At 36.0% G+C, this 21,389-nt stretch overlaps 6 protein-coding genes across 6 annotated transcripts; 1 reads left to right on the top strand and 5 right to left on the bottom strand.

Moving 5' to 3' along the window:
* Positions 1-102: 102 nt before the first annotated feature.
* Positions 103-2,114, bottom strand: LOC17899986 (dynein light chain 1, cytoplasmic). Its single transcript, XM_006303366.2, has 2 exons — positions 1,644-2,114; positions 103-439 (listed from the first exon to the last, which is right to left on the bottom strand). The coding sequence occupies exons 1-2, from the start codon at positions 1,872-1,874 to the stop codon at positions 281-283; spliced, it is 390 nt and encodes a 129-aa protein (XP_006303428.1). The 5' UTR covers positions 1,875-2,114; the 3' UTR covers positions 103-280.
* A 406-nt stretch (positions 2,115-2,520) lies between these two features.
* LOC17897910 (endoglucanase 4) lies at positions 2,521-4,741 on the bottom strand. Its single transcript, XM_006305809.2, has 5 exons — positions 4,102-4,741; positions 3,687-3,779; positions 3,334-3,607; positions 3,069-3,232; positions 2,521-2,966 (listed from the first exon to the last, which is right to left on the bottom strand). The coding sequence occupies exons 1-5, from the start codon at positions 4,714-4,716 to the stop codon at positions 2,643-2,645; spliced, it is 1,470 nt and encodes a 489-aa protein (XP_006305871.1). The 5' UTR covers positions 4,717-4,741; the 3' UTR covers positions 2,521-2,642.
* Positions 4,742-6,095: 1,354 nt separating this feature from the next.
* On the top strand, positions 6,096-6,941 carry LOC17898538 (21 kDa protein). The gene has a single exon (XM_006306157.2). The coding sequence runs from the start codon at positions 6,165-6,167 to the stop codon at positions 6,792-6,794; it is 630 nt and encodes a 209-aa protein (XP_006306219.1). The 5' UTR covers positions 6,096-6,164; the 3' UTR covers positions 6,795-6,941.
* A 3,001-nt stretch (positions 6,942-9,942) lies between these two features.
* On the bottom strand, positions 9,943-10,566 carry LOC17898712. Its single transcript, XM_006304170.2, has one exon. The coding sequence runs from the start codon at positions 10,564-10,566 to the stop codon at positions 10,018-10,020; it is 549 nt and encodes a 182-aa protein (XP_006304232.1). The 3' UTR covers positions 9,943-10,017.
* A 1,303-nt stretch (positions 10,567-11,869) lies between these two features.
* On the bottom strand, positions 11,870-14,150 carry LOC17898481 (probable pectinesterase/pectinesterase inhibitor 6). The gene is made up of 2 exons (XM_006307031.2): positions 13,004-14,150; positions 11,870-12,694 (listed from the first exon to the last, which is right to left on the bottom strand). Exons 1-2 carry the CDS (start codon positions 14,085-14,087, stop codon positions 12,030-12,032), a joined length of 1,749 nt encoding a protein of 582 aa, XP_006307093.1. The 5' UTR covers positions 14,088-14,150; the 3' UTR covers positions 11,870-12,029.
* A 2,255-nt stretch (positions 14,151-16,405) lies between these two features.
* On the bottom strand, positions 16,406-21,143 carry LOC17900361 (probable phosphoglucomutase, cytoplasmic 1). The gene is made up of 18 exons (XM_006307029.2): positions 20,993-21,143; positions 20,239-20,320; positions 20,063-20,118; positions 19,618-19,731; positions 19,419-19,481; positions 19,166-19,285; positions 18,974-19,074; positions 18,816-18,875; positions 18,615-18,714; positions 18,334-18,491; positions 18,149-18,244; positions 17,984-18,047; positions 17,813-17,894; positions 17,552-17,730; positions 17,383-17,459; positions 17,161-17,293; positions 16,894-17,010; positions 16,406-16,791 (listed from the first exon to the last, which is right to left on the bottom strand). The coding sequence occupies exons 1-18, from the start codon at positions 21,068-21,070 to the stop codon at positions 16,720-16,722; spliced, it is 1,752 nt and encodes a 583-aa protein (XP_006307091.1). The 5' UTR covers positions 21,071-21,143; the 3' UTR covers positions 16,406-16,719.
* Positions 21,144-21,389: the final 246 nt, after the last annotated feature.

The raw sequence follows: 21,389 nt of genomic DNA, 5'->3' as shown, positions 1-21,389 counted from the left end.
AATGATACGAAATTGTCAACGGATAAAGTAACAGTCCTGTGACTTGGCAAAGACATGCATAAATCAATAAGAAAGATCAGAAAGAGAAGTTGTTAGAAGAAGAAGAACAACAATATCTTTGCATTGTGAAGTGGAAACAATTCACAAGAGACAATCACTTCTAATTACACAATAAGGACTCTGTCTAGGCAGGAGATTAGCTCCATGAATTAACACAGAGTGTGAATACAAAGACAGAGAAATCGAAAGGGGAGGAAGGATCATCGACTTTTTTTCTTTCTCATTTTTGATCTAACGGCTCCACTGCGGTCTTGAAGAGAAGAACGTAAACTTTGTCGATCTGAAAATATATGAATCCTCCAATGGAATGTGTGACGTATGAACCAAAGCTTGTCCCAACAATGCAGTGCCATGCCGGGCCGTAGGCTGAATCGAAGTCCTGAAATGTAAGACAGATGGAAAATATGTATGATGAGTATAGTTTTAAATCAGCTGCAACACATGTCGTTAGACAAATGGGACACTAGGATTCACATTAGTGGCAAAAACATAGAAGCTGAAGTTAGGAGAAAACAAAAGAGAGAGGAAACATATATATGAAGGTCAAAATAAGAGATCCATTACCAGAACAAGAAGATAAGACAAGACAAACAGCAGAAACTGACTCGTATGTCAATCATAAAAGCTGATTATTAAGAGATTAATGAATGAACACTTATAAAAACAGTAAGCTGCACCCAAATAAGTGAAAACTATAGTATATTTAAACTCAACCACTTAATAAAACTAATGTATGAATCAATCAATGCCTCTGCCTACCTAGTCGAATATGATAAATTGAGGGATTCACAAATTCTAAGCATCAAAAAGTGCTCCATTTCGCTCCATAATTATATTTAAACCAAAAGCTAATCATCAAAACCTCACATTGTTTTGAATAATCATCAGACACAGAGCCATATACACACTATGAAAAAACTGCCTAATAGGACAACTCTATATGGGGTAGTAATGCCTAACTGGTTTATCAGAAGACAACCGAGTCCTTTGTGGAAGATTGTATTTGGGCAAGGTTCAAATCCTACAGCAACATTGTTTCTGAGTTTAGCATTAGGTAGCATCCAAATCTAACAGCACGAATACAGAAGCTTAACAGATGCTGCATGCTAGTTCTCATAATCCATTGTCTAACTCAGCTCCAAAATCATCACATGTGATTGTACAATAGGCAACAAAAACATTTTTTTCAAGACTCAAGTCAAGTAGACTAAACAAATGCTACAAATAGAATAGGCAACAACTATGGACAGATACAAATGCAACCGAATGAAAGCAAAAACAAAATCTGGGACCATAAATGAAATTCAATACTATGCAAGTACACAAAACGAAAATCCAAATTCAAGATTCATCACATAACAACTACCCATATCTTCAAACCAATCAAGAACGAGAAAGACAATAACCACATTTTCAAGAAAGCATGCGACTTTGAGACTTAGCCCTAAAACCCAAAAGCAGCAAGCACACTACATTGATTCTGAATCAAAAATTCAAAACTCTTGCCACATTACTAGACTTCGGAGACTCCATTTCAACCCAGATACAGAGAAATCAGAAGAGAGAGAGACAAAAGATCTAACCTTTTTGAGAGCAAGAGCGAGTCGTTTGTTATCAGCCTTCCCAGGGGTAGCATTCAAAATCTCACGCGACAAACTAAAGGCCTTGTTCTGCTGAGCCAAAGGCATATCTGAAGCTCTAACCCGAACATTGAACTCATCTTTCTGATCTTGCTGTTCTTTTGCCTTCTTCTTCTGTATCAAGCTGTTCAAAAACTTGCTCCTCCTCTCTAGCTCTAGCTCAACTCCTTCCATCTCTATCACATCACTCGGCTAAGCCGTCGTCTTCTCCTTTTGTTCCCCTTCTAATCGGAGAAACCCAAGCTAAACCCCTACTTAGTTCGTAAGCTACTTCGGAACGAGCACCATCTGTTTGACGAAATGTCCAAGAGAGATGAGATGGAGAAAGGTAAGGGCGTGGAGGAGAGAAAATAGCGTTCTTTGAGTTAAGCGGAGAAAGCAGCCGCCCAAAGACAAAATAATGATTTTTACAAAACTTTGATTTTGGTTTGGTCACTAAACATTAATTACTCTTGTCTCCCCCCCTTTCTCCCATTATTACTCTTTGTTTTCCCTTACTCCCATGATTAACTCAACAATTTATGAGATGATTGTTATATTTACTCCATATTAAAACGACCAATAATTAAAACAATACTATTTTGTTTAATTTTTTCAGAATACATATTATAATGTATATTATGTGAGATAACCTATGTTAAATTAAAAGAATATACACATTGATGGATTGAGAAAAAAAATAACTAAAACAAGAAAAGCATTCCATTCAGACTAAAAAACAATTCTTCCAAAATAAGATGAACAATTTTGTGTTTACACAAATATATATATCTTAGTACAACAACAATGATTTGTTAATAATCTTCTTGTCATTGACTAATCTTGTGGTGTATAAAAGTAAAACTAATTAACAATTTCAATAACTGCTAGGGCGGTCTAGTAATCAGCACACCTCTAGACTTAACGAGCAGCCAATCATCATTCTTGGTAGACCTCATTGCTTCAAGAACGGGAAGAAAAGTAACCAAGAAGCCCCAACAGAGGTGCGTTGATGTAAGTCGTTGGCTCAGTCAGCTGAAAATAAGGTCTCGAATCAGGAAAATCGTCAGTGACATTAGGGCCACCAACGACGGCGCCAATCAGCAAGTTAGGGTTTGGATTCGGGCTGAGGAAGTAACGAGAGCCGTCTTTGCACCCTATACGACCAGGATGGTCTACTACAGAAGGAACCGAGCTGCCACGATGGTGAATCATCTGTGGAAACCTTGGACCATATCCAACCATGTACGACATTTTCATTGGATTATCTCCTAATATGTAGTCCACCTGTGTTATAGCGTAAGCCACCAAACAACATTAACACTTACGTTGATGAAACGTCTCAATGGTGAAACAGAGTTATAATGGTTATATAGTTTAATTAATTACCTGACGCTTGGCGACTTGACGAAGAAGAGCAGGCGAAGCTGTGAAATCGCCACATTGCACCACTTTATTGGCGTGACTTAGATAGTTAGAATATGTAAGTAACAAAAACGACAAAGATGTTACATGCTGCATATTACTTCCTCCACTCTTCACTAATAGTCCCCCTGTATTAGTTATATACACAATAAAATCCAACATGGTTACTACAAAGTTTTAATAAAACGTTATATTAGTTAGTTAAAACTCTTATTTTGAATTTTAGTACCTTGTGAGTATTGGACTTGAGGGTGAGAGATTCCAGGCAATAAAGAACAGATAAACTCATCAGCGTTTCGCGTAAAACTCTGAAAATAATCTGCTTTACCCATCAATACCATTTTGGAGATTAAGACATTAATTCCAGCATGTTTGTTATCCCAACCAAACTCGTGGATCGTATCTCCAGCTTTTAAAATAAATTGGTTCTTCACAATGAACTCTCTATACACTCGTCTCTTGGAAGCTTTGTGTAGCCATGCCGCTCCCCAAAGCAGCTCATCCTACACGCATGCACAATTTCATCAATAAAGCTTATCAAAGACATACAGATCAAACATGTCGTAAAATCTTTCTCGTTACCTCGTAACCGTTGAAATCGCAGTAAAAAGGACACACTGCTTGGTAAAGGCTATCACTGTACGCTCCTCGGTACTTTTGAGCGAAAGCAAACACCTGTGAACACATTTCTCATAAACTTAGTTTACTTTCGTAGATGTCAACAATACACAAGTCAAAAGTTTAATTTGTGTCTTTAATTAAGTAATGTGAAATGCTTTCGTACGTTTCTAACAAAAACAAAGTAGTTCATACTTCATATATAGTATAGGTCTAATACATGTGGGTCAAAAATGTACGGAAAAACATTATTAGAAACCCACATAGAGAATATTTATCACACAAGCAAAGTATAATAACCAATATTGTTAAACACTTTTTTGACATAATCACGATTATTTCGTATTAATTAAAAGAAACGTTAAAGTTAAAAAAGTACCCTTGCTGCTCTGTCTAGGAGCATCTTGGAGTATGTTGGATCGCGTTTTTCAAAGACTATGGACGCGGCGGCTAGTGCGGCTGCGGTTTCTCCGGCTACTTCCGAACCGGGATGGTCTTTATCGATTTTGTAAACAGTCCGAAGCGTGTCCATGTCCTCGGGACGTTCCCAGCAGTTATGATCGGAGTAAGCGTCTCCGACTTGGACAAAGACGACTCCGGGAATCTGAGTCGCTTTCATGAGATAATCCGTTCCCCATTTGATAGCTTTCACGGCGTTCCCAAGCTCCGGTCCCATTGTTTTGCCGAAGTCTATGACGCTCCACGACATCATCGTCGTAGTGAACGCCATCGGGAATCCGAACTTGACGTTGTCTCCTGCGTCGTAGTACCCTCCCGTCAAATCCACGCCGGCGGAGGAACCGTCGCGCAATGCGGAGTCATGGCGCCATTTGAGACGTTGGTCTGGTGGGAGTTTGCCGGAGCGTTGTCCCTCGAAGAAGAGGATGCTTTTCCGGAGAGCGTCGCGGTAATCGTGTCCGGCGTAGATCTTAGGTGAAATAAGGAGAAGTACGGCGAGCATAATCGCCGGAGTCATAAAGGAGTTTCCCGCCATTTTATGTTTCTCAGTTTGGTTCTGTTTTTTTGTTTAGTTTTGTAATTGACGAATGTGCAGCGTGTGTTGTGCTACAGTTTTATAATCGAAGAAAATAAAACAAGAACCAATTATTATTGGCCACGTGGACTTATTGGATTGGATTGAGTTCCATGTTGGGGTAAATACGCTTGATTGACGTGTGATTATTGATTTTAGTATCCCATTAATTTAGGCTTTTTAGGATTTACGTAAAGATTATTTCCTTACGACCGTATCCATGACAACTAAACCAATTATTATTATTTTCATATTAGATCAACTTATTATTGTAACGTCTCAGTTTATAGCAACTTTCAAAACTTTGTAGTGATGATAATTAACACTAAAGTCCATCTATATAGATATTTAATATTCATGTATTTAGAGACCAATGTGCCAAATTTGACTATGTTTACAAAAAAAGATAAGAAAATTAATTCGAAATCCAAATGGAATTTTCTAACGATGAGAAAAATAAAAATAAATTTTGAATGTACTCCATAAAACATGCATATATGGTCAAATATTAGGATACATATAATACAATGCGGGAAGTGGAATTTATAAACTTAGGATATACGATATGAAACGTTGACAATTTGATATACAATCATGCATGATGATGATGATAAACCCATATGATACGATTTTGTGGCAGAGGGAGCTAGATACGAGGTTGACTTATAAAGCGAGGGATAATGCAAATTGCACCACAAAGCTGACGGCTGACGCATCTAATCTTCCTTGCTCAATGCTCCAAACAATTTTTTTTTTTAGATACATTTTATATAAGAAATAAGAAACGTAAAGCCAAACATTACACGGAAATAAAATAATAAATTGAAATTGTTTTGCTTTCGACGTTAATTGGTCCCAATCAATAACATAAAAAGAAAAACAAACAACCTTGTAATTAATAGTTCTTGTCTAAACTAATCCATGTTGTTTATATACATCTTGTGATTTTATGAATAATTCATTAGTCTACTAATAATTACCGTTGATTGATAAACATCATTTACATTTACGAAGTGTTACAAAGCATCAATAAAAAACACATATATTAATAAAATCTAGCCAAAAATTCTACAGTGACAAAAATGAAAAATCTAACACTACATCCATGCATAATCACTCGGGCTCATAATCTAACGACACTATGTGGCCACGGATATTTTTGAAAACATTGACCCAATTTTTCAAAATACATTATTCCGGCCCAAATCGGCCCATAGACGAATGGTTTACGGTTCAACATTTTCCCCCACCCATCAAAATTGTTGGTTGTTTGGATTAATCCTAAAATGTATGTGTTTTCTCGATATATAAATATAAACTTGAGGTCACAAATACCAAAACCATCCATAACTCAAAAAGAGTCACTTCCGTGTCACAAAAAACCAAACACACATAGAACAGAGGAAACCATGAAACCTTCTCTTCATCAACCACTTCTCTTCTTCTTCTTCTTCTTCTTAGTTACCGTCCTCCCATTGATCCTGACCGTCCATTCTCAATCAGACGACTCAGATTTCATCCGCACGAGCTGCAACACCACATTATACCCTGACGTATGCTTCTCCTCTCTCTCTTCCTTCTCTAGCTCCGTCCACAACGACCCTGCCCTCTTGGCTCGAGCCGCAATCTCCGTTACACTCACCAAGTCCGTCGACTTAGCCTCATACCTCGCGAACATCACCATTCCCCAGCCGGAGAGCCAAGACGATGGTGGTGGCCACCACCCAACCGCAGCCGCAGTTTTCCATGACTGCTTCGACAACGTTAAAGACGCGGTCGAGGAAATGAGAGGGTCGATGAAACAGATGAGGGAGCTGGTCTCGACTGGCTCGCTCGAGTCGTTCAGGTTCCAGATGAGTAACGTGCAGACGTGGCTCAGTGCGGCTTTAACCGATGAGGAGACTTGTACGGACGGGTTTAAAGACATTCACGATGAGCCGAGGAAAGATGAAGTATGCGCACGGGTCGATGACGTCAAAAAGATGACTAGTAATGCGTTGGCTCTTGTTAATCGATGTGTTGATAAGGCAATACATTGATCTTTTCTTTTCTCATTATTCCCTAAATTGATATTATTCTTCTTTCTTCTTTTTTTTTCACTTGGAAAAAGAAATTATTGTTCTCACGCGTGCATGATAGAGATATATAATAAGATAAGCCTATTTGTTATTGGCTGTTATGAAATAGTTACATATTGTGTAGTTGTTAACGCTTTTTGTTTGTCGAAATTACGAAAAGAATCAAGTGTGTGTGTGTGGAAATAATTAGTATTCTATCTTATTTATTTGTCCTTTTGCTATAAATCGTTTTAGAAGGTTTCAAACAAATTAGAAAACCATTACGAAGGTACAAAATGATATGAGCTGCTTTTAGCTTTTTATTGATCAGAAAAAAACAACAAGAAATAAGTTGACTTTATTCGAATTTTATATTTAGTTGTAGACAAAATAAGTTTGTTGTCGTTGCGTAGTTTAAGTGGTGTCATACAATTATAGAAAACCCAAAAAAAAAAAAAAAACTCAGAAGAATCTAGGCAAATTAAAGGATTTGAAATAATGCAAAGAACGTAAAACTATTCTTCGATGGTTTGGTTTAAGACGCAAACTACTAATTATACAACCTAGATGACACGCTTTATATAAGCATTTGTCTTTTTTAGGTATTTCGGATTAATAACTTCTAAAGTGACGAATAAAGCACATTATTGATATCAAATGGCGGCTAATGGTGGTACTTAATTAATGTATAAAATGGCTAATGTATGCGCATGCGTTGTAACTCCACCACAATTACATGAACGTTATATGTTAATGCGCGACAAGCTAGCAATAGAGCTAGTTTCAATGGGTTGTTGCAGCATGTATAATTAAGCGGATACACTTATCTTCTTGTACCCATTTTTCAAATATATATGTTATGTATGTCGGTATACGTGTGTGTGTCACTACTATATGTTCTCCAAGCTAAGTGCGGGTATAAAAACTATAGATTATATATAATGTTTGGTTCACCAAACGTAGATTCTTACACATGTGATGTATTCATATATCATATATGATACACCAACCGGTAAAATGTTAATGATTATGAGAAAATCTTCGCTAACATGATGAGATTATTTGAAAGTCAAAACCGATTAATATTATATGGAAAATCAATTTATGTTTTATATTATGCGATCAAAGTTGTGAGAATTCTAAGCTTTGCGAGTTTAGTTAGTATCAAGAAAACTTGAAATTTGATAAATCGGTCGTTTATACTGTTCAAGATTAATTATTTAATACTTAGAAACTTGTGATGAATGAAAATTTAATACAATTGTTTGGAAGTATATGTTGGGAGAAATATGATCCCGTGACCCCTTTGAAAATTGACCACAAACCAATTTGTTTGTCATAACACACAAAGGACATAATAGAAACTCTCTGTCTCACATGCCTTCTCACGCCTTCATGCTTTTCCAATTTATAAGATAATGATTAAATCTATATCTACAAATAATACAATCACATAAGTTTTGCCATTGTAAGATAAGGTGTTCATATCTAATTATATGGTAGAAATTATACGCCATCAAATTGCTTTAACATATCACGTACGAATACAATCTTGAAAGCTTCTGAATTGTATATAACCATAAAACCATATACAATATGATAAGTTTTGAATGGTTTTTAAAAGGTCAAAGTCTATTCTTCTCATTTACTAAGGATGTGAGAAAAACCTCATAAAATAGACCTTTTTGTTCATAACTTTTCTTAGTACGAGACTTCTCTTAGATTAGATTTGACAGAATATGATTTGAATGGTTTTAAAAGGTAAAAGTGTGTATAATTCGTAGTATTTTACTAAGGATATGAAGAAAAAAAATATGAGAAAAACCTCATAAAAGCAAATAGCTATCATCAGAATTCACGAGACGCAATAAAACAAAACAAAGAGTCCTTTTTTTTTTTTTTGTGTTTTCTAGTCACAATCCCAAAAGGGTCCATCTCTGTTGTATCTACCTGTAAACTTATTGCTTATTTTTAGACACGTATTCATTTTTCTGATGAACATGTTTTTTTCCTTACTAAGTTGGGGAACTCATAAACACATTCGCCAGCCATAAATTGTCTTATCCATTAATTCATGATGTTAGTTTCAAAACATAATGTTGAGATTTCAGTGTGTTACACTGTTGCATTTAAAAAAGTACTAATCATATGATATATATTCGTAAACAAATCTCTGTCAAAAGTGCTACTCATTAGTCATTATAAACCCAAATCTTTCCAATGAGTAACCATCGATCGTTTGTTCATTTTTTTTTTTTTTTTCTTATCTTCATCTTTCCAAAACTGTTTCTTTCAAATATTATTCTAAAGGCCTTTCGAAGCCCAAATCGTAAACCTAGTCCAACTAACCCATCGGTGACTCTTCTCCTTTTTCCTAACAATGAATCAATGATAAGTTCATTTTTATGCTTGTTTTTTTTTGTTTTTTTGTTTTTTACATTTTCTGTATGCATGAATACTCGTTTAACAAATATATGTGTCATAATTATGATATCATTTTGAGTTTAAAGATAAAATTAATAATGATATTTACTCATATCCTAATACTGCACCAACACTGAACATGTTATCAACTTTTGTTTGGTTCCAATTTCCCCGCAATGAGGTATTTCAATCCCATATCAAACATTGTTGAACAAAACAAAGTCAAAGTCCATCGTTGACTGGTACTCCCGCAGTCGTGATTATGTAGTTTCCGTCTAAGAAATTCTCCATCATGAATTTTCCCGCCTCCGTCGCCGTCATACTATACTCACTATAATAAAAAAGAGTGCACAAAACAAACTCGTCGTTCAAAGGCAACTATTTTCCCGGGAAATTTTTTTTTTGACGTATAAGAAAAAAAACAAAATATATATTGTATTATTGAAGTTCATACATTTAGTTAGTAAGATATTACAAATAATGCCATTGGTTTTTTTAAAAACAAAGTAGAGTTGGTCTACAATCAAATTAAAATAATCCAAAAGTCAAAACATGGTAATGTTTGGAGCTAACGGGGAGCTTCTTTTTGTTTTTGTTTTTGTTTGGTTCAAGCCATGCATATTTAGCATTGGCAGTTTAACGCATCATTGTTTTTAATCAGAGTAAAAAGTAATGACCTTTAGAAGCATGCATATCAAAACGGAAGAAAGAGTATTCATGCATAAAGAAAATGTAAAACAAAAAAAAAGAAAAGCAGAACAAACTCATCATTGTTTTTTAATCAACCCTCCTTGTTCGCATCAGCTTGCTCCCCTGTACCCAAGGCCATCATCTCCTCTATCATCTTTTCTTTAGCAGTTTTGAGTACATTGAGGAACGGGTGATAGTAATCAGAGCGATCAGCCTGCATACAATTGAGCATGGTTTCCATGGCCGATGTAGGCATACGATTCCTCTTGATCTTCGTCTCAGATTCTTTGGAAAAAATCCAAGCCATAAAGGCTTCTTTGCAACTACCTTCTGTCATGTACTTGTAAAACAGCTCTTCACCGTCTTCTGCTTTCGCCTCGAGGAAGACTTTCATCTCCCTCACTATCAGTGCTTCCCTATTTCTCCTCAGCGCGAAAAACGGCTGAAAGTAATCAGAGCGAGCCTTCATACATTTTTTCAGCATAGGATAGGTCTCCCTACGCCCATCTACCCCGTCACTACCTATCCAAGCTTTATATGGTTCTTCACAACCGCCTTCTTTCATGAACATATGTAGTCGATTTTCAACTGCCTTGGGATCCAAGGAGATGTCGCTATTATCTTCAAGTTTGGATGACATGCTTACTAAGCTATTTTCACCTTTTAGGACCGGATTTAGTCAGAAAGGCTCTGTGCAATATTCTCCCTATGATCCTCTATTCTTTATTCAGAAGGCATATATATACTGTATATATATATATATGAGAAAAAAGTAAATATAAACCAAAGTACTGAGAGATAAGGAAGTTTTACCAAAAACTAAAACTAAAAAAAAGAAGATAATTCCATCTTCATATATATATATATATAAAAGAAGATAAATACTTAAGAGTAGAAGGTAATCCTTGTTCTTTCGCTTCAAGACCTAGCCAAGTTTGGATTGGAAGATACTTTTGTAAAAATTCAAAGGAAGATTTATTTACAAGGCATATATATATATATATGAAGATTCATATATATGGAGATATACTATTAAAAAAAGATTTGAATCTTCTCGTGCATGGCTTTTACATGAGAAAAAGGAAATATATTGAGAAAAAAGTAAATATAAACCAAAGTGCTGATGATAGATAAGGAAGATTTACCAAAAATAAAAATAAAAAAACAAAGATAATTCCATCTTCATATATAAAAAAGTAAAGAAGATAAATACTTAAGAGTAGAAGATAATCCTTTTTGCTTCAAGACATAGCCACGTTTGGAATGCGAAAATACATTTGGAATAATTCAAAGTAAGATTTAGAAGAAAATTGTATACAGTATAACCTCTATAAATTAATACTCGATAAATTAATACACTCTATAAATTAATAAATTTCTCTGGTCCCAACTTGGGACCCGTGTAATTTTAGACATATATCGATAAAATAATAAGATAATAATTTATTTGAAAATCGTTTCTAAATATATAGTCCCATCAATATTACAAATTAATAATTAGGTAAAAATTTTAAAATATATGTATATATAAACACATTAATTTTTGTTAGAGTTTATTTTAGATATTTTTTTGAAAAACTTTCCAAATTAGGAAAATTTCTCTATAAATTAATAATTATTAATTTATCGATAAATTAAAATCTTTATAAATTAATAGATTTTCATGGTCTCAACGTTATTAATTTATAGAGGTTTTACTGTATATTGATTTTTGTTTACGGTATTGCATATTCGAAGAAGTAGAAGATAAATACTTACAAGATCGTGGAAGATAATCCTTTTCTTTCGCATTAATACCTAGCGAAGTTTGGAAGACTGCTTAATCATTCTTGCGAAGACAAATATTTAAGGAAAATTAAAATAGTTGATGATTACTTTTAACTTAAAGCTCTTTTTATCTAAAAGAAAAAAATACTGACTTCAAAGTGACGATAAAAAGAAGATTTATAAGAAAACCATATATTGATTTTTTTTTTATTGTATTATATTGTATATTCAATTTAATCCATCCATGGGAATTGCGAAACAAAACTATATTATAACAATCACACGCCAACGAAAACATTATAATCAAGAAAGACTAATCGTAGACTCAAAACAAAGTCAAAGTCCATCGTTGACCGGTACTCCCGCAGCCGTGATCCAATAGTTTCCGTCCAAGAAATTCTCTACCGTGAACTTTCCTGCCTCCGTCGCCGTCTTTATAACATGGTAACCTGGCCACTTAACTCTACCGGAGACACTTGCTCCGGCGCCTGTATTACCATACTCTCCGTAATAAAGAGTACTCAAAGCAAACTCGCCGTTCCAAGGCAACCACCCCGCCTGATTCACCAACCCTCCAAGATTACATTTCATGAAAACCGTCCTTGAATACGATTTCCACGGCCTTCCTAAGTAAGTCTCGGACGCTGTAGCCACTGTAGAGCCATGCACGACGAAACCTGTGTTCTCGTTCGGGTCTTTGCGAGATTGAGCGGTAATAGTGTTCTTTTGGCCACTCATCGGCTTGAGAGCGTAGATGTTGCAGTTTTGGAGGATCGCGGTTGCGTCTCCGAAGATGAAATCGACGGTGCCGTGGATGTTGCAGTTCCTCAAGAACTGACGGCGAGAGTGAAGGTAGAGAGTGTCTTGATAGCCTTTGAAAGAGCAGCCGTAGAAGACGGAGAAGTCTGAACCTGATCGGAGAGCCACCGCTTGATGTTTCTCCGCTCCCGCCGTGTTCTCGAATGTTATACCACGTGCGATAAAACCGTCGCCGGAAACAGCTGTTTGGCAAATAAAATAAATATTATGTTATTAAAATATTAGTCCAAATGTTATAATTTAAGGTATTTTTTTTGGTCAAGAAATCATACAAGTGTTTATACGTGATGAAACACCAAAAAAGATAGGTAAATTCTCTTTACACCAAAACGTAAATAATATTGAAATTTTTTTTTAAGCATAACGTTTATGGCTATAAGTATGTATTTAAAATTTCTTTATGTATAAGCAATCTTAATGTAATAAATACTGTATTACTTTTAGAAAGTATTTTTGATATATCTCTAACTATATAGCACGGACGACATTACCAAAAGTAGCGGAGCGAAACGTCGTCGTGCCATCTTTAACGTTCTTATTACCGGTGACGATGGTAGAATCAATGCCGTCTCCGATAACCATCACGTTCTTGATCGATTTCTTGATTACCACGTTTTCCCGGTAAACGCCTGCTTTGACGTATATTACAAGTCTCTTGTTTCTCCGAGGAAGTGTGGCTGCTGCGTTTACTGCTTGTTGAATGCTTGTGTAATGACCTGAACCGTCCTTAGCCACCACAAGATCGGCTTTGGTCGTGGTTTCGGTATCTTCCAGAAGTTTACGGTCGGTAAGAGGGAACCACGATGGATATTTCTCGTCGGAAGACATCAATAATCTCCGGTGGCCACCATCTCTGCCGATATTTCTTTGTTTGTTAAACTCGGTGAACCCTGTCGATGGATATTTCTCGGCAATTGCCTCAGCCGCAGCCTTTGTAACTGCCAAAGAGTTGCTTAGAGACTTAGTGAGGTTCCGGTGAATGTGTATTGGGAAAAATTTCGAATACGAAGAGGTCAAGTTAAAATCCTTAAATCCGTTTTTGCAAGTGTCTTGGTTAGCTATGGCTGCGCTTAACGAGGTTTGTCTATCATGCATCGAAGAATATTGAGCGTACGAACTCCGAGTGTGGTTGAGTTGGTCTATGGTGTCTTCGTAGAGCTCCAAGCAGTCATGCAAAGCTGACGTGGCGTGTTTATGGAGAGAACTACGCTGTTTTACGGTAGAGACAAGGCGGTGTAGTTGCACGGCTTGGTCCATGGTGGAGCTGACCACAAGGTCGTGGAAAGTTAAACCATCGGTTTGGTCGTCTAGAGTTTTGACTTCGAGAGGTGAATTGGACATGTGGTGGGCGCAGACGCTAGGGTATGGGGTTTGTTTGCATGAAGTTATGAAATGGGCATTAAGATGAGAGATTGATAGAACGTAAATGATGGTTATGATACATTTTGGAGACGTTAGTAGGAGTTTGTGATCCATTTGAGAAGTACCAATTAGAGATTTTTTGACTAATTTGGATGAGGATAGATTTGGGGATATTGCTTTCTCAGGGAAGCATAGAGTTATATATAAATGCATGTCAAGTAACAAATGTGTGGATACTCTATCTCGATAAGTCCCATACTTGAATGTTTACACGTATGCAGCCACGTAAGAGCGTGTTGATGTAAACATTTATATAAATAAGAACATATGTTACAGAATCTAAGTTAGCAATGGCCATTGGTTCCAACTTATGGCATAAACATTGAACATAACATAAGATGTTCAAACTATGCATAGAAACTAGAAACTTGATTTGGCTAATGGCCTGCCACATGTGTAAGACGTTTGAGAGACATGAGCCTTTCACGTATTGCCACATATCATGATGAAGCCATAGTTCACGTACGTATTGATTGTATTTTTTTGAAGAACATATACGTATACTGCCTACTGGATTATAGGTAACAACACAAAATTTTATGAATGGTGATTATAGTTATTACAAGTATGTCTCTCCAACCACAAAAATACATGCATATCTAAATTTTGTTTCTGATGTGAAATCTACCAACCAAAGCGTTAGGGAGTTTGAGAGAAAGAGTTTTAAGTAAATATCAAAATCAAAAGGTCAAAAGGGGTTTCACATGAGTTTCGTGTGAGCTTGACCAAATTAAAGTTTTTTGATGAAAAGTTTAATTAGCTAAGTCCGTCTTTTGTGGGAATTAATATGTTTTCTCGCTGAGCAAGTTTTCTTACTTTATCCTTTAATTAATGGTTTAGGTTTACAAAAACGACATTTTCTGCAATTTCTGTCACGTAGCTACATCATAACAATTAACTATGACTTTAACCAAAAATTTAAAGTATGTCAATCTTATTACGACCAACGTTTGAATTATATTTACTACTGCGTACATGAACAAAAAAAAAAAACTTAAAACTCATACTAGTATTCAAATTTCATTTGCATGGAAATTATTGATAATTCTAAATCTGGTATAAAACGTACGAACATTTAGTGCCAATAAAAACAACTATGATCGTGATGATGTTATATTTCATATCTAATTGTGAAAATACTACAAAAATAAAATAAAATGCCACACTGAAGGAATGAATCCTGAGTCCCTAGTAAAGTAATAGTTAGATGGCGGTAGAACTATCATATATTTCTCATTAATATTTTTGTCGACATCGACGAAGAAGTTTACATCTTTTTTTTTTTTTTTTGTCATCAACGAGTGTTACTATATTTTGGTACTAATTATTTGGTCTTCAATCATTTTGTTTGTATCAGAAGAAATTTACGTACGTAGTTGTGAAAGATTGGGTTATTTATTCAAAAGTTATAATATTGTAAATGGTAATACGAATGCGAGTGTTGTAACTAGAAGTGAATTAAGTTTAAGTTTCATAGATGTTAAAAAAAATATAATATATCTCATTAGATAGATTGATAACGAAGTGTACGTACAAGCTAAGACCACTAGAGATGATAGATCGGGCGTGGGTACTATTGGGAGTGGGAGTTTGTTTTCCATCGATTCGAGTTTTTGGTTACATAGAGGTCGACTAAATTACTTGATATATGATTCACTAGAATCAGTTTTGAGTCAATATATAGGCTTTGTTTTGCTTATTTGTGTGTTATATGAGTGTGATAGACCGAGGTAGTGCGGGTAGTAGTAGTGGGTAGTTCGTTAAGATGAGTTTGGTGTTTTTGGACATATCAAAAAAACATGCTAACTCTCTCACTAGCTAGCTTTTGTCATATGCATAGCTTTTTCGAGAAAAATATGTCATAGGATTGTACACTCCGATTCAATTCTTTTTTCTCACGTTCGTATATCATTCACATGGTATTGAGAGTAGTAGAACTCGACAAGTCTGAATTAGGACGTGAGATATCAGATAGTTTCAGTTTATGTATATATTTGATACTAAAAATTAAAAAGTGAAACAAATGAAGCATAGAGAAAGAGATACTTACACGAAATATAGGATAGTGTGGTTTAAGTGGAGTCGAAAGTTGAATGGAGCTTTGTTCTATAAATATGGGAAGGTCACGGTAGGAGAATTAAGGTTGTCTACGACTCTAACCAAATCTTTGGGTTTTCTTATTCTAGTTTTCTATATTCACTACGAAAGCAACTCTGATGTATGTGTCTATATTGAAGTGTCATCTTCTTCATTCATTTATTCTCTTTCGAATCTTCGATATCAAGATCGACATCTCTCCCTAGCTACCTTTTTAAAAAAAATGAAGTATCATCTTGGATTTGTCTAATGGCATCAATATACAACATTTTACCACAGTTAAACTCAGAACACCATTCACAGTTACAATTGAATTGCATTACCCACTTTAGATTGTAATCAATGTATTGTTGCGGTATCAATGAAGTTAGACGTTAAGAGACCAAAATTGTAAACTCATGTTACTGAAATAACATTCCTTAGCCATGAAAAAATGGAAGCAAGAGAAAACAAAACCAAAACCGAGAAAGCCAAATCCGTAAAAGTATAAGCCTCATGACAACTCAAGAAATTGGTCCGAGTGGGTTGTTCAGGATTCTGAATGAGAATACCAATTCTCCCTGAGACTACTTATTCGTATAATGTAAGTAATTTGGAACAAGAAATACTGAAATAGTATTAGAAGAAAGCATCCCATTGGCGCGGACAAAAGTGTATGATTTGAGTCGTTCAACTTGACTGTCTGTTCTTATGTTATGACAGTTGGAGTAGATCGGCCGGTGAACTCCTCCATCTTGGACAGCTTCAGAGCTATGTCAACCTATCAACACGCACCAACAACAGTTCCACATTTGATCAGAGAAAATCCTTTTGGTATTAGATAAAAATTTATGGATTTTATGTTCTATATTAAGCATCTGACCAGAGGAGACAAAGCTTCTTGGGATTCTCTTCCGGTTTTTGAAGCATCCTTCTCGTACTGTTCAATGTAGAGCCGGATGGTTGCTCCTTCTGAGCCAGTTCCAGAGAGACGGAAAACCTTCATATGTACAGACAAGAGAGGATTCATAAGTTTTGGTTTTGTTATACATAAAGATTTATGACTATGCAACTTCTATTTCATAATTTCTATTACTATGTTCTAGCTAATATGCCTAAAGGCTCAAAACCAAAGAAAAGGATAGCTTACAAGTCGAGATCCGTCCTCAAACAAGTAACGGATTCCCTGGTGCTTCGAGATTGAGCCATCAACTGGATCTTTGTACTCGAATTCATCGGCACTAGCGACATTCGCCACATCTGAACGAATTCCTTTCACCAACCTAGATAAAAATTGAGAGAGGTAGAGGTTAGGAAAACAGAGTAGATGTTACGGTATAGAAGGAATTCAGAGAAGTAGACGTGTGTGTACTTGTTGACTTCAGGAATTGAAGATTGCAGTTTGACCAAATGCTCCATCAGCTCCTTAGCTTTACCTGCGTCTACATTCTATAGAGACAAATTTTAAGCTATCAATAATTGTACTACTTGTTCCCCATAATATGGTATAATTCAATCACCAAACTTTAAGCAACTTTTACCTCATAGTCGTAACGAGTGTAATAGTGACGACCATAGGTAGCCCAGTGCTGGCGGACAATGTCTTCAACCGTCACCAGTTTACCATCACCCTCAACATTTCCCTTGTTTTTGTGAGCAAGTATTGACATCCACGCAAGAACTGCCCAAATCCCGTCTTTCTCGCGGATATGATCCGATCCTGTGAAAGATCTTCCCTTTAGAACCGTACACGTTGATTTTAACTTATTCAAAGATGTGTGAGTATGGAAAAAGAAACTAACCAGTTCCAAAACTTTCTTCTCCACATACAGAACACATACCGCCATCCATCAGATTACCAAAAAACTTCCATCCCGTAGGAACCTGATATGTGATTATGAAGAGATGTGAATTAATTTACAGAGGTAGGAAAATAAAAAGAAACTCGATAGAAGTTCCAGGGTGACATGTACCTCAAAGAACTTCAAATTTAAACTTTTTGCAACGACATCAAGAGCAGCTGAGGTTGGCATGCTCCTAAAAGAAGAAGTGGAAGTTAAAAGTAAGCGAATAAGATAGATGAAAAGAGTTTCATACACAACTCTTCGAGAAATAAAGAAATCCCGAGTGTATGGTACCTTGCAACACCTTTCAAACCAGATTTAAAGTACGGTATGGCCCCAATAGCATTTGCAGCAATTATAGCTACTGAATCCGAGGGAGTTACGAAGAACCTAGAAAGAAGAGATACTTTTAAGTTTAAAAGTACTTCGTTAACCAGTTCCATGTATAGATATTACTTCAAAGATCACTAGTAAGCTACCTTTTACCAAGAATCATGTTACGGTCTGCATCACCATCAGCAGCGGCGCCAAACTCTGGAGGTTCACCTCCGGTGTCAGATTTACCTAAGCCCATTCGTGCCACAAGCTCCTTAGCATAGGTCAAATTGGGATCTGGGTGTCCTCCTCCAAAGTCCTCCTACAAAATGTTGTTTTGAGGTAAATAGTGAGCCTAAAGGTTTTATTTGTAATCATTTTTTTTTGGGATGAAATTTGTAATCATTTAAGGATAAGAATTTCTTGGTTAGAAAAAATATAAGACCTTGGGTGTGCAGTTCAATAATGCGCTTTCTTGAGCACCAAGTTCTTCAACAAAGATGCGATGTGCATAGGCTCCAGCAACTCCATGCATTGCATCATAGCTTCAAGAAACAAAGTAAATATAACATTAAAGCGATGGAATATGTGTTACAAAACTTACACTCAAATGGAAAAGGTTTGGGAACCAGTGCAAGCTACATACCAGAATGAAAACTTTGGAGATGAAAGCAATTTCCGGATGGATTCAAAGTCGAAGATTGACCTTAAAGGAAAAAAAAAACATTTTTAGAAAAGATCATAGAGACTGCACATAGATCATATTAACATTTTTAGAAAACATTCTTGAGGGAAAGCACTCACTTCATTAATTTTACGTAGTCATCTGCGGAATCAAAAACTTCAACATCGAATTTTCCTTCAGGTCCTTCGAAACTGCTTACACCAATGGCAGAAATATCAACCTGTAGAGACCAGAGCAACTATGATTTAACAAAAGGCAGAAGATGGAAAATATGCTACCAAATAAGAGGATTCTTCAGAATGTTTGGATACATTTGGTAGATCTTGTGCTATTGGGTACTCCTTGATTGTCTTCGTGTTCTCGTAAATCTTATCAGTGATTGATTCAGGAGCAGGTCCTCCATTTTCCATATTGTATTTGATCCCAAAATCCTGTATAACGGGTATGAATCTTATTGATCTATATATCTGATATACTGAAATGAAACTATATAGTGATACAAAACGAGTAGATCATTCTAAAGGGGGCAGATCACATTAGATATAGAACAGCAATGGAACAAACCTCAGTAGGGCCACCAGGATTGTGACTTGCTGTTAAGATAAATCCTCCCGTTGCTTTTGATCCCTGTAACCAGAGACTGGGATTCAGTCTCTCATAAACATCATACATTTTTGTGCTCCAGTATGAATATAGTGAACAAACAAAAACAAAACAAAACCAAAGATATGCACAACCATGAGCTTAGAGAAGGATATCTTACATCAGCTCCTGATCTTTCACGAATGACAGCTGATACAGCAGGAGTTGATAACAGAGTGTTTTTACCAACCCAGACACGTCGTACACCATTAGCTGCTGCCATCTTAATTATAATCTGTCAATACAAAAATTGTATTAAAAGTGGGAACTGAATTTGTAACAGGACCAGGCCAAACAAACTTAGCCAAAGGAAATTGCACGCAAGTGATATTGATCATCTTCAAAGATAACAAAAAACCTTAACCTCTAATCTCTCTATAGCTGTTCTAATTCAAAGTTCTGAGATAGAAACAAAGATAAATATGTGAGGCATTGATGATCATAATAGCAGGGTTTCCTAAATAAACATGAGTCTCTCAAAATACTGTAAATACATGAGCACTAATTCTATAAGACATAATTACTTTCAGTCAGATTCAGAAAACAAAGAATCACATTGGTATTACCTGAACAGCATCCTTGGAGTAATAACGACCATCACCAGAGACCACGAGTGTGGCACCTACACATACAAACAACTCCTCATTAATTTTTCGAATGAGCAAATATCTGCCTGGCAACTGTTATGTCAACAACAAGCATCCACTTAAATAGCAACCATGATGGGTAAGAAAAATCTCACCTTTAACTTTCTCCGCGGTAAGAGCATTAAATGTTGATTGGACAAAATTCTCTAGATAGTTGGGTTGCTTGAACACTTTCACCTACACAGTAAGACAAAACAAAATCCTAATGAGAGACACCAAAAGATGCTAGCTATTTCGATATCTGCAGAGTGGACCAACCAATGAACACAAGATTCATATCGTAAAATGATCCAACCAAAATTTATTTTACAGAATAGTGTACGATTTAGGTGTATCACATCTTCGAAACAGATCCAAAATCGCTGAACAGTGAGTCCTTTTTTATAAACTTCATATATGATTTAAATATCCACCCAAAGATCATTTTATACTCGAAAACGTATGAAAAATATAGATTTGAAAATTAGCAACTAGGCCTAGTTTGAAGAGAGACTATAGAGTACACGATTATACACAAATCCAATCCATATACTCTCTAATTCAAAACACGTAATGTATATAATTGTATCAAATCAAAGATGATAACATGATCTCGAGGCTGATCCAAAATAAATCATTCATTACAAAACGAAAACACGATCCAAAGACGAAAACTGAGGATTTACGAAAATTTGCATCATCATGACTCACTAATCGCATAATCAATACAGACCAATGCAAAGATCAAAATCAGATGCGAACAGATGGTTAATCGCATTTGAAATCCATTCAATACAATCTAAACAGATCTGATCCAGATGCAACAATTCCATTTCGCGCGATTCAGAAGACAGAGATCGATCAACGAACCTTCTTACGGAGACCAGACGTTCCCGGTTTCTGGCCATCAATAGGAGATGTTGAGACGGTAGACACCTTGAAAACCATATTCGTATTGAGAAGAAGAAGAAGAAGAAGAAGAAGATCAGAATTGGAGACGCAGAGAGAGAGAGTGATGTGATGATAAAAGCGAAGCTCTTAAACGCTGTGTGGGAGAGAGAGAGAGTAAAAGCTACGCGAACGAAGCTTAACGAGACCGCGACACGTGTGGTCAAGTGAGTGACAGTGGAACGTTTCTCTCGTCTTCTTTTACTTTTTACCGACACAGTAAGAAAATCTCAGCCGTTGGATTCGCGGTTTTTTTCTTTCGCTTGCGTAACATTTTAAAAGAGTAAATATTTTAGATTTTAAGTGATCGATCGTGTGT

This window comes from Capsella rubella, unplaced genomic scaffold (genome assembly GCF_000375325.1).
Source record: "Capsella rubella cultivar Monte Gargano unplaced genomic scaffold, Caprub1_0 scaffold_1, whole genome shotgun sequence".
Lineage (NCBI taxonomy): Eukaryota > Viridiplantae > Streptophyta > Magnoliopsida > Brassicales > Brassicaceae > Capsella > Capsella rubella.
This window is presented reverse-complemented; position numbering and strand designations above follow the sequence as displayed.

Bases quoted from the DNA above. Each gene is read 5' to 3' on its own strand.
- LOC17898538 (XM_006306157.2), top strand. From the start codon at position 6,165: ATGAAACCTTCTCTTCATCAACCACTTCTCTTCTTCTTCTTCTTCTTC.
- LOC17897910 (XM_006305809.2), bottom strand. From the start codon at position 4,716: ATGGCGGGAAACTCCTTTATGACTCCGGCGATTATGCTCGCCGTACTT. The intron at 3,608-3,686 runs GTAACGAGAAAG...GCATGCGTGTAG, and splicing joins GCGATTTCAACGGTTACGAG to GATGAGCTGCTTTGGGGAGC. The intron at 3,233-3,333 runs GTACTAAAATTC...TAACTAATACAG, and splicing joins TCAAGTCCAATACTCACAAG to GGGGACTATTAGTGAAGAGT.
- LOC17898712 (XM_006304170.2), bottom strand. From the start codon at position 10,566: ATGTCATCCAAACTTGAAGATAATAGCGACATCTCCTTGGATCCCAAG.
- LOC17900361 (XM_006307029.2), bottom strand. From the start codon at position 21,070: ATGGTTTTCAAGGTGTCTACCGTCTCAACATCTCCTATTGATGGCCAG. The intron at 20,119-20,238 runs GTGAGATTTTTC...TTGTATGTGTAG, and splicing joins TACCGCGGAGAAAGTTAAAG to GTGCCACACTCGTGGTCTCT. The intron at 17,731-17,812 runs GTTAGTTTCTTT...GATCTTTCACAG, and splicing joins AGAAGAAAGTTTTGGAACTG to GATCGGATCATATCCGCGAG.
- LOC17899986 (XM_006303366.2), bottom strand. From the start codon at position 1,874: ATGGAAGGAGTTGAGCTAGAGCTAGAGAGGAGGAGCAAGTTTTTGAAC. The intron at 440-1,643 runs GTTAGATCTTTT...CTTACATTTCAG, and splicing joins TCGCTCTTGCTCTCAAAAAG to GACTTCGATTCAGCCTACGG.
- LOC17898481 (XM_006307031.2), bottom strand. From the start codon at position 14,087: ATGCATTTATATATAACTCTATGCTTCCCTGAGAAAGCAATATCCCCA. The intron at 12,695-13,003 runs GTAATGTCGTCC...TTTGCCAAACAG, and splicing joins GTTTCGCTCCGCTACTTTTG to CTGTTTCCGGCGACGGTTTT.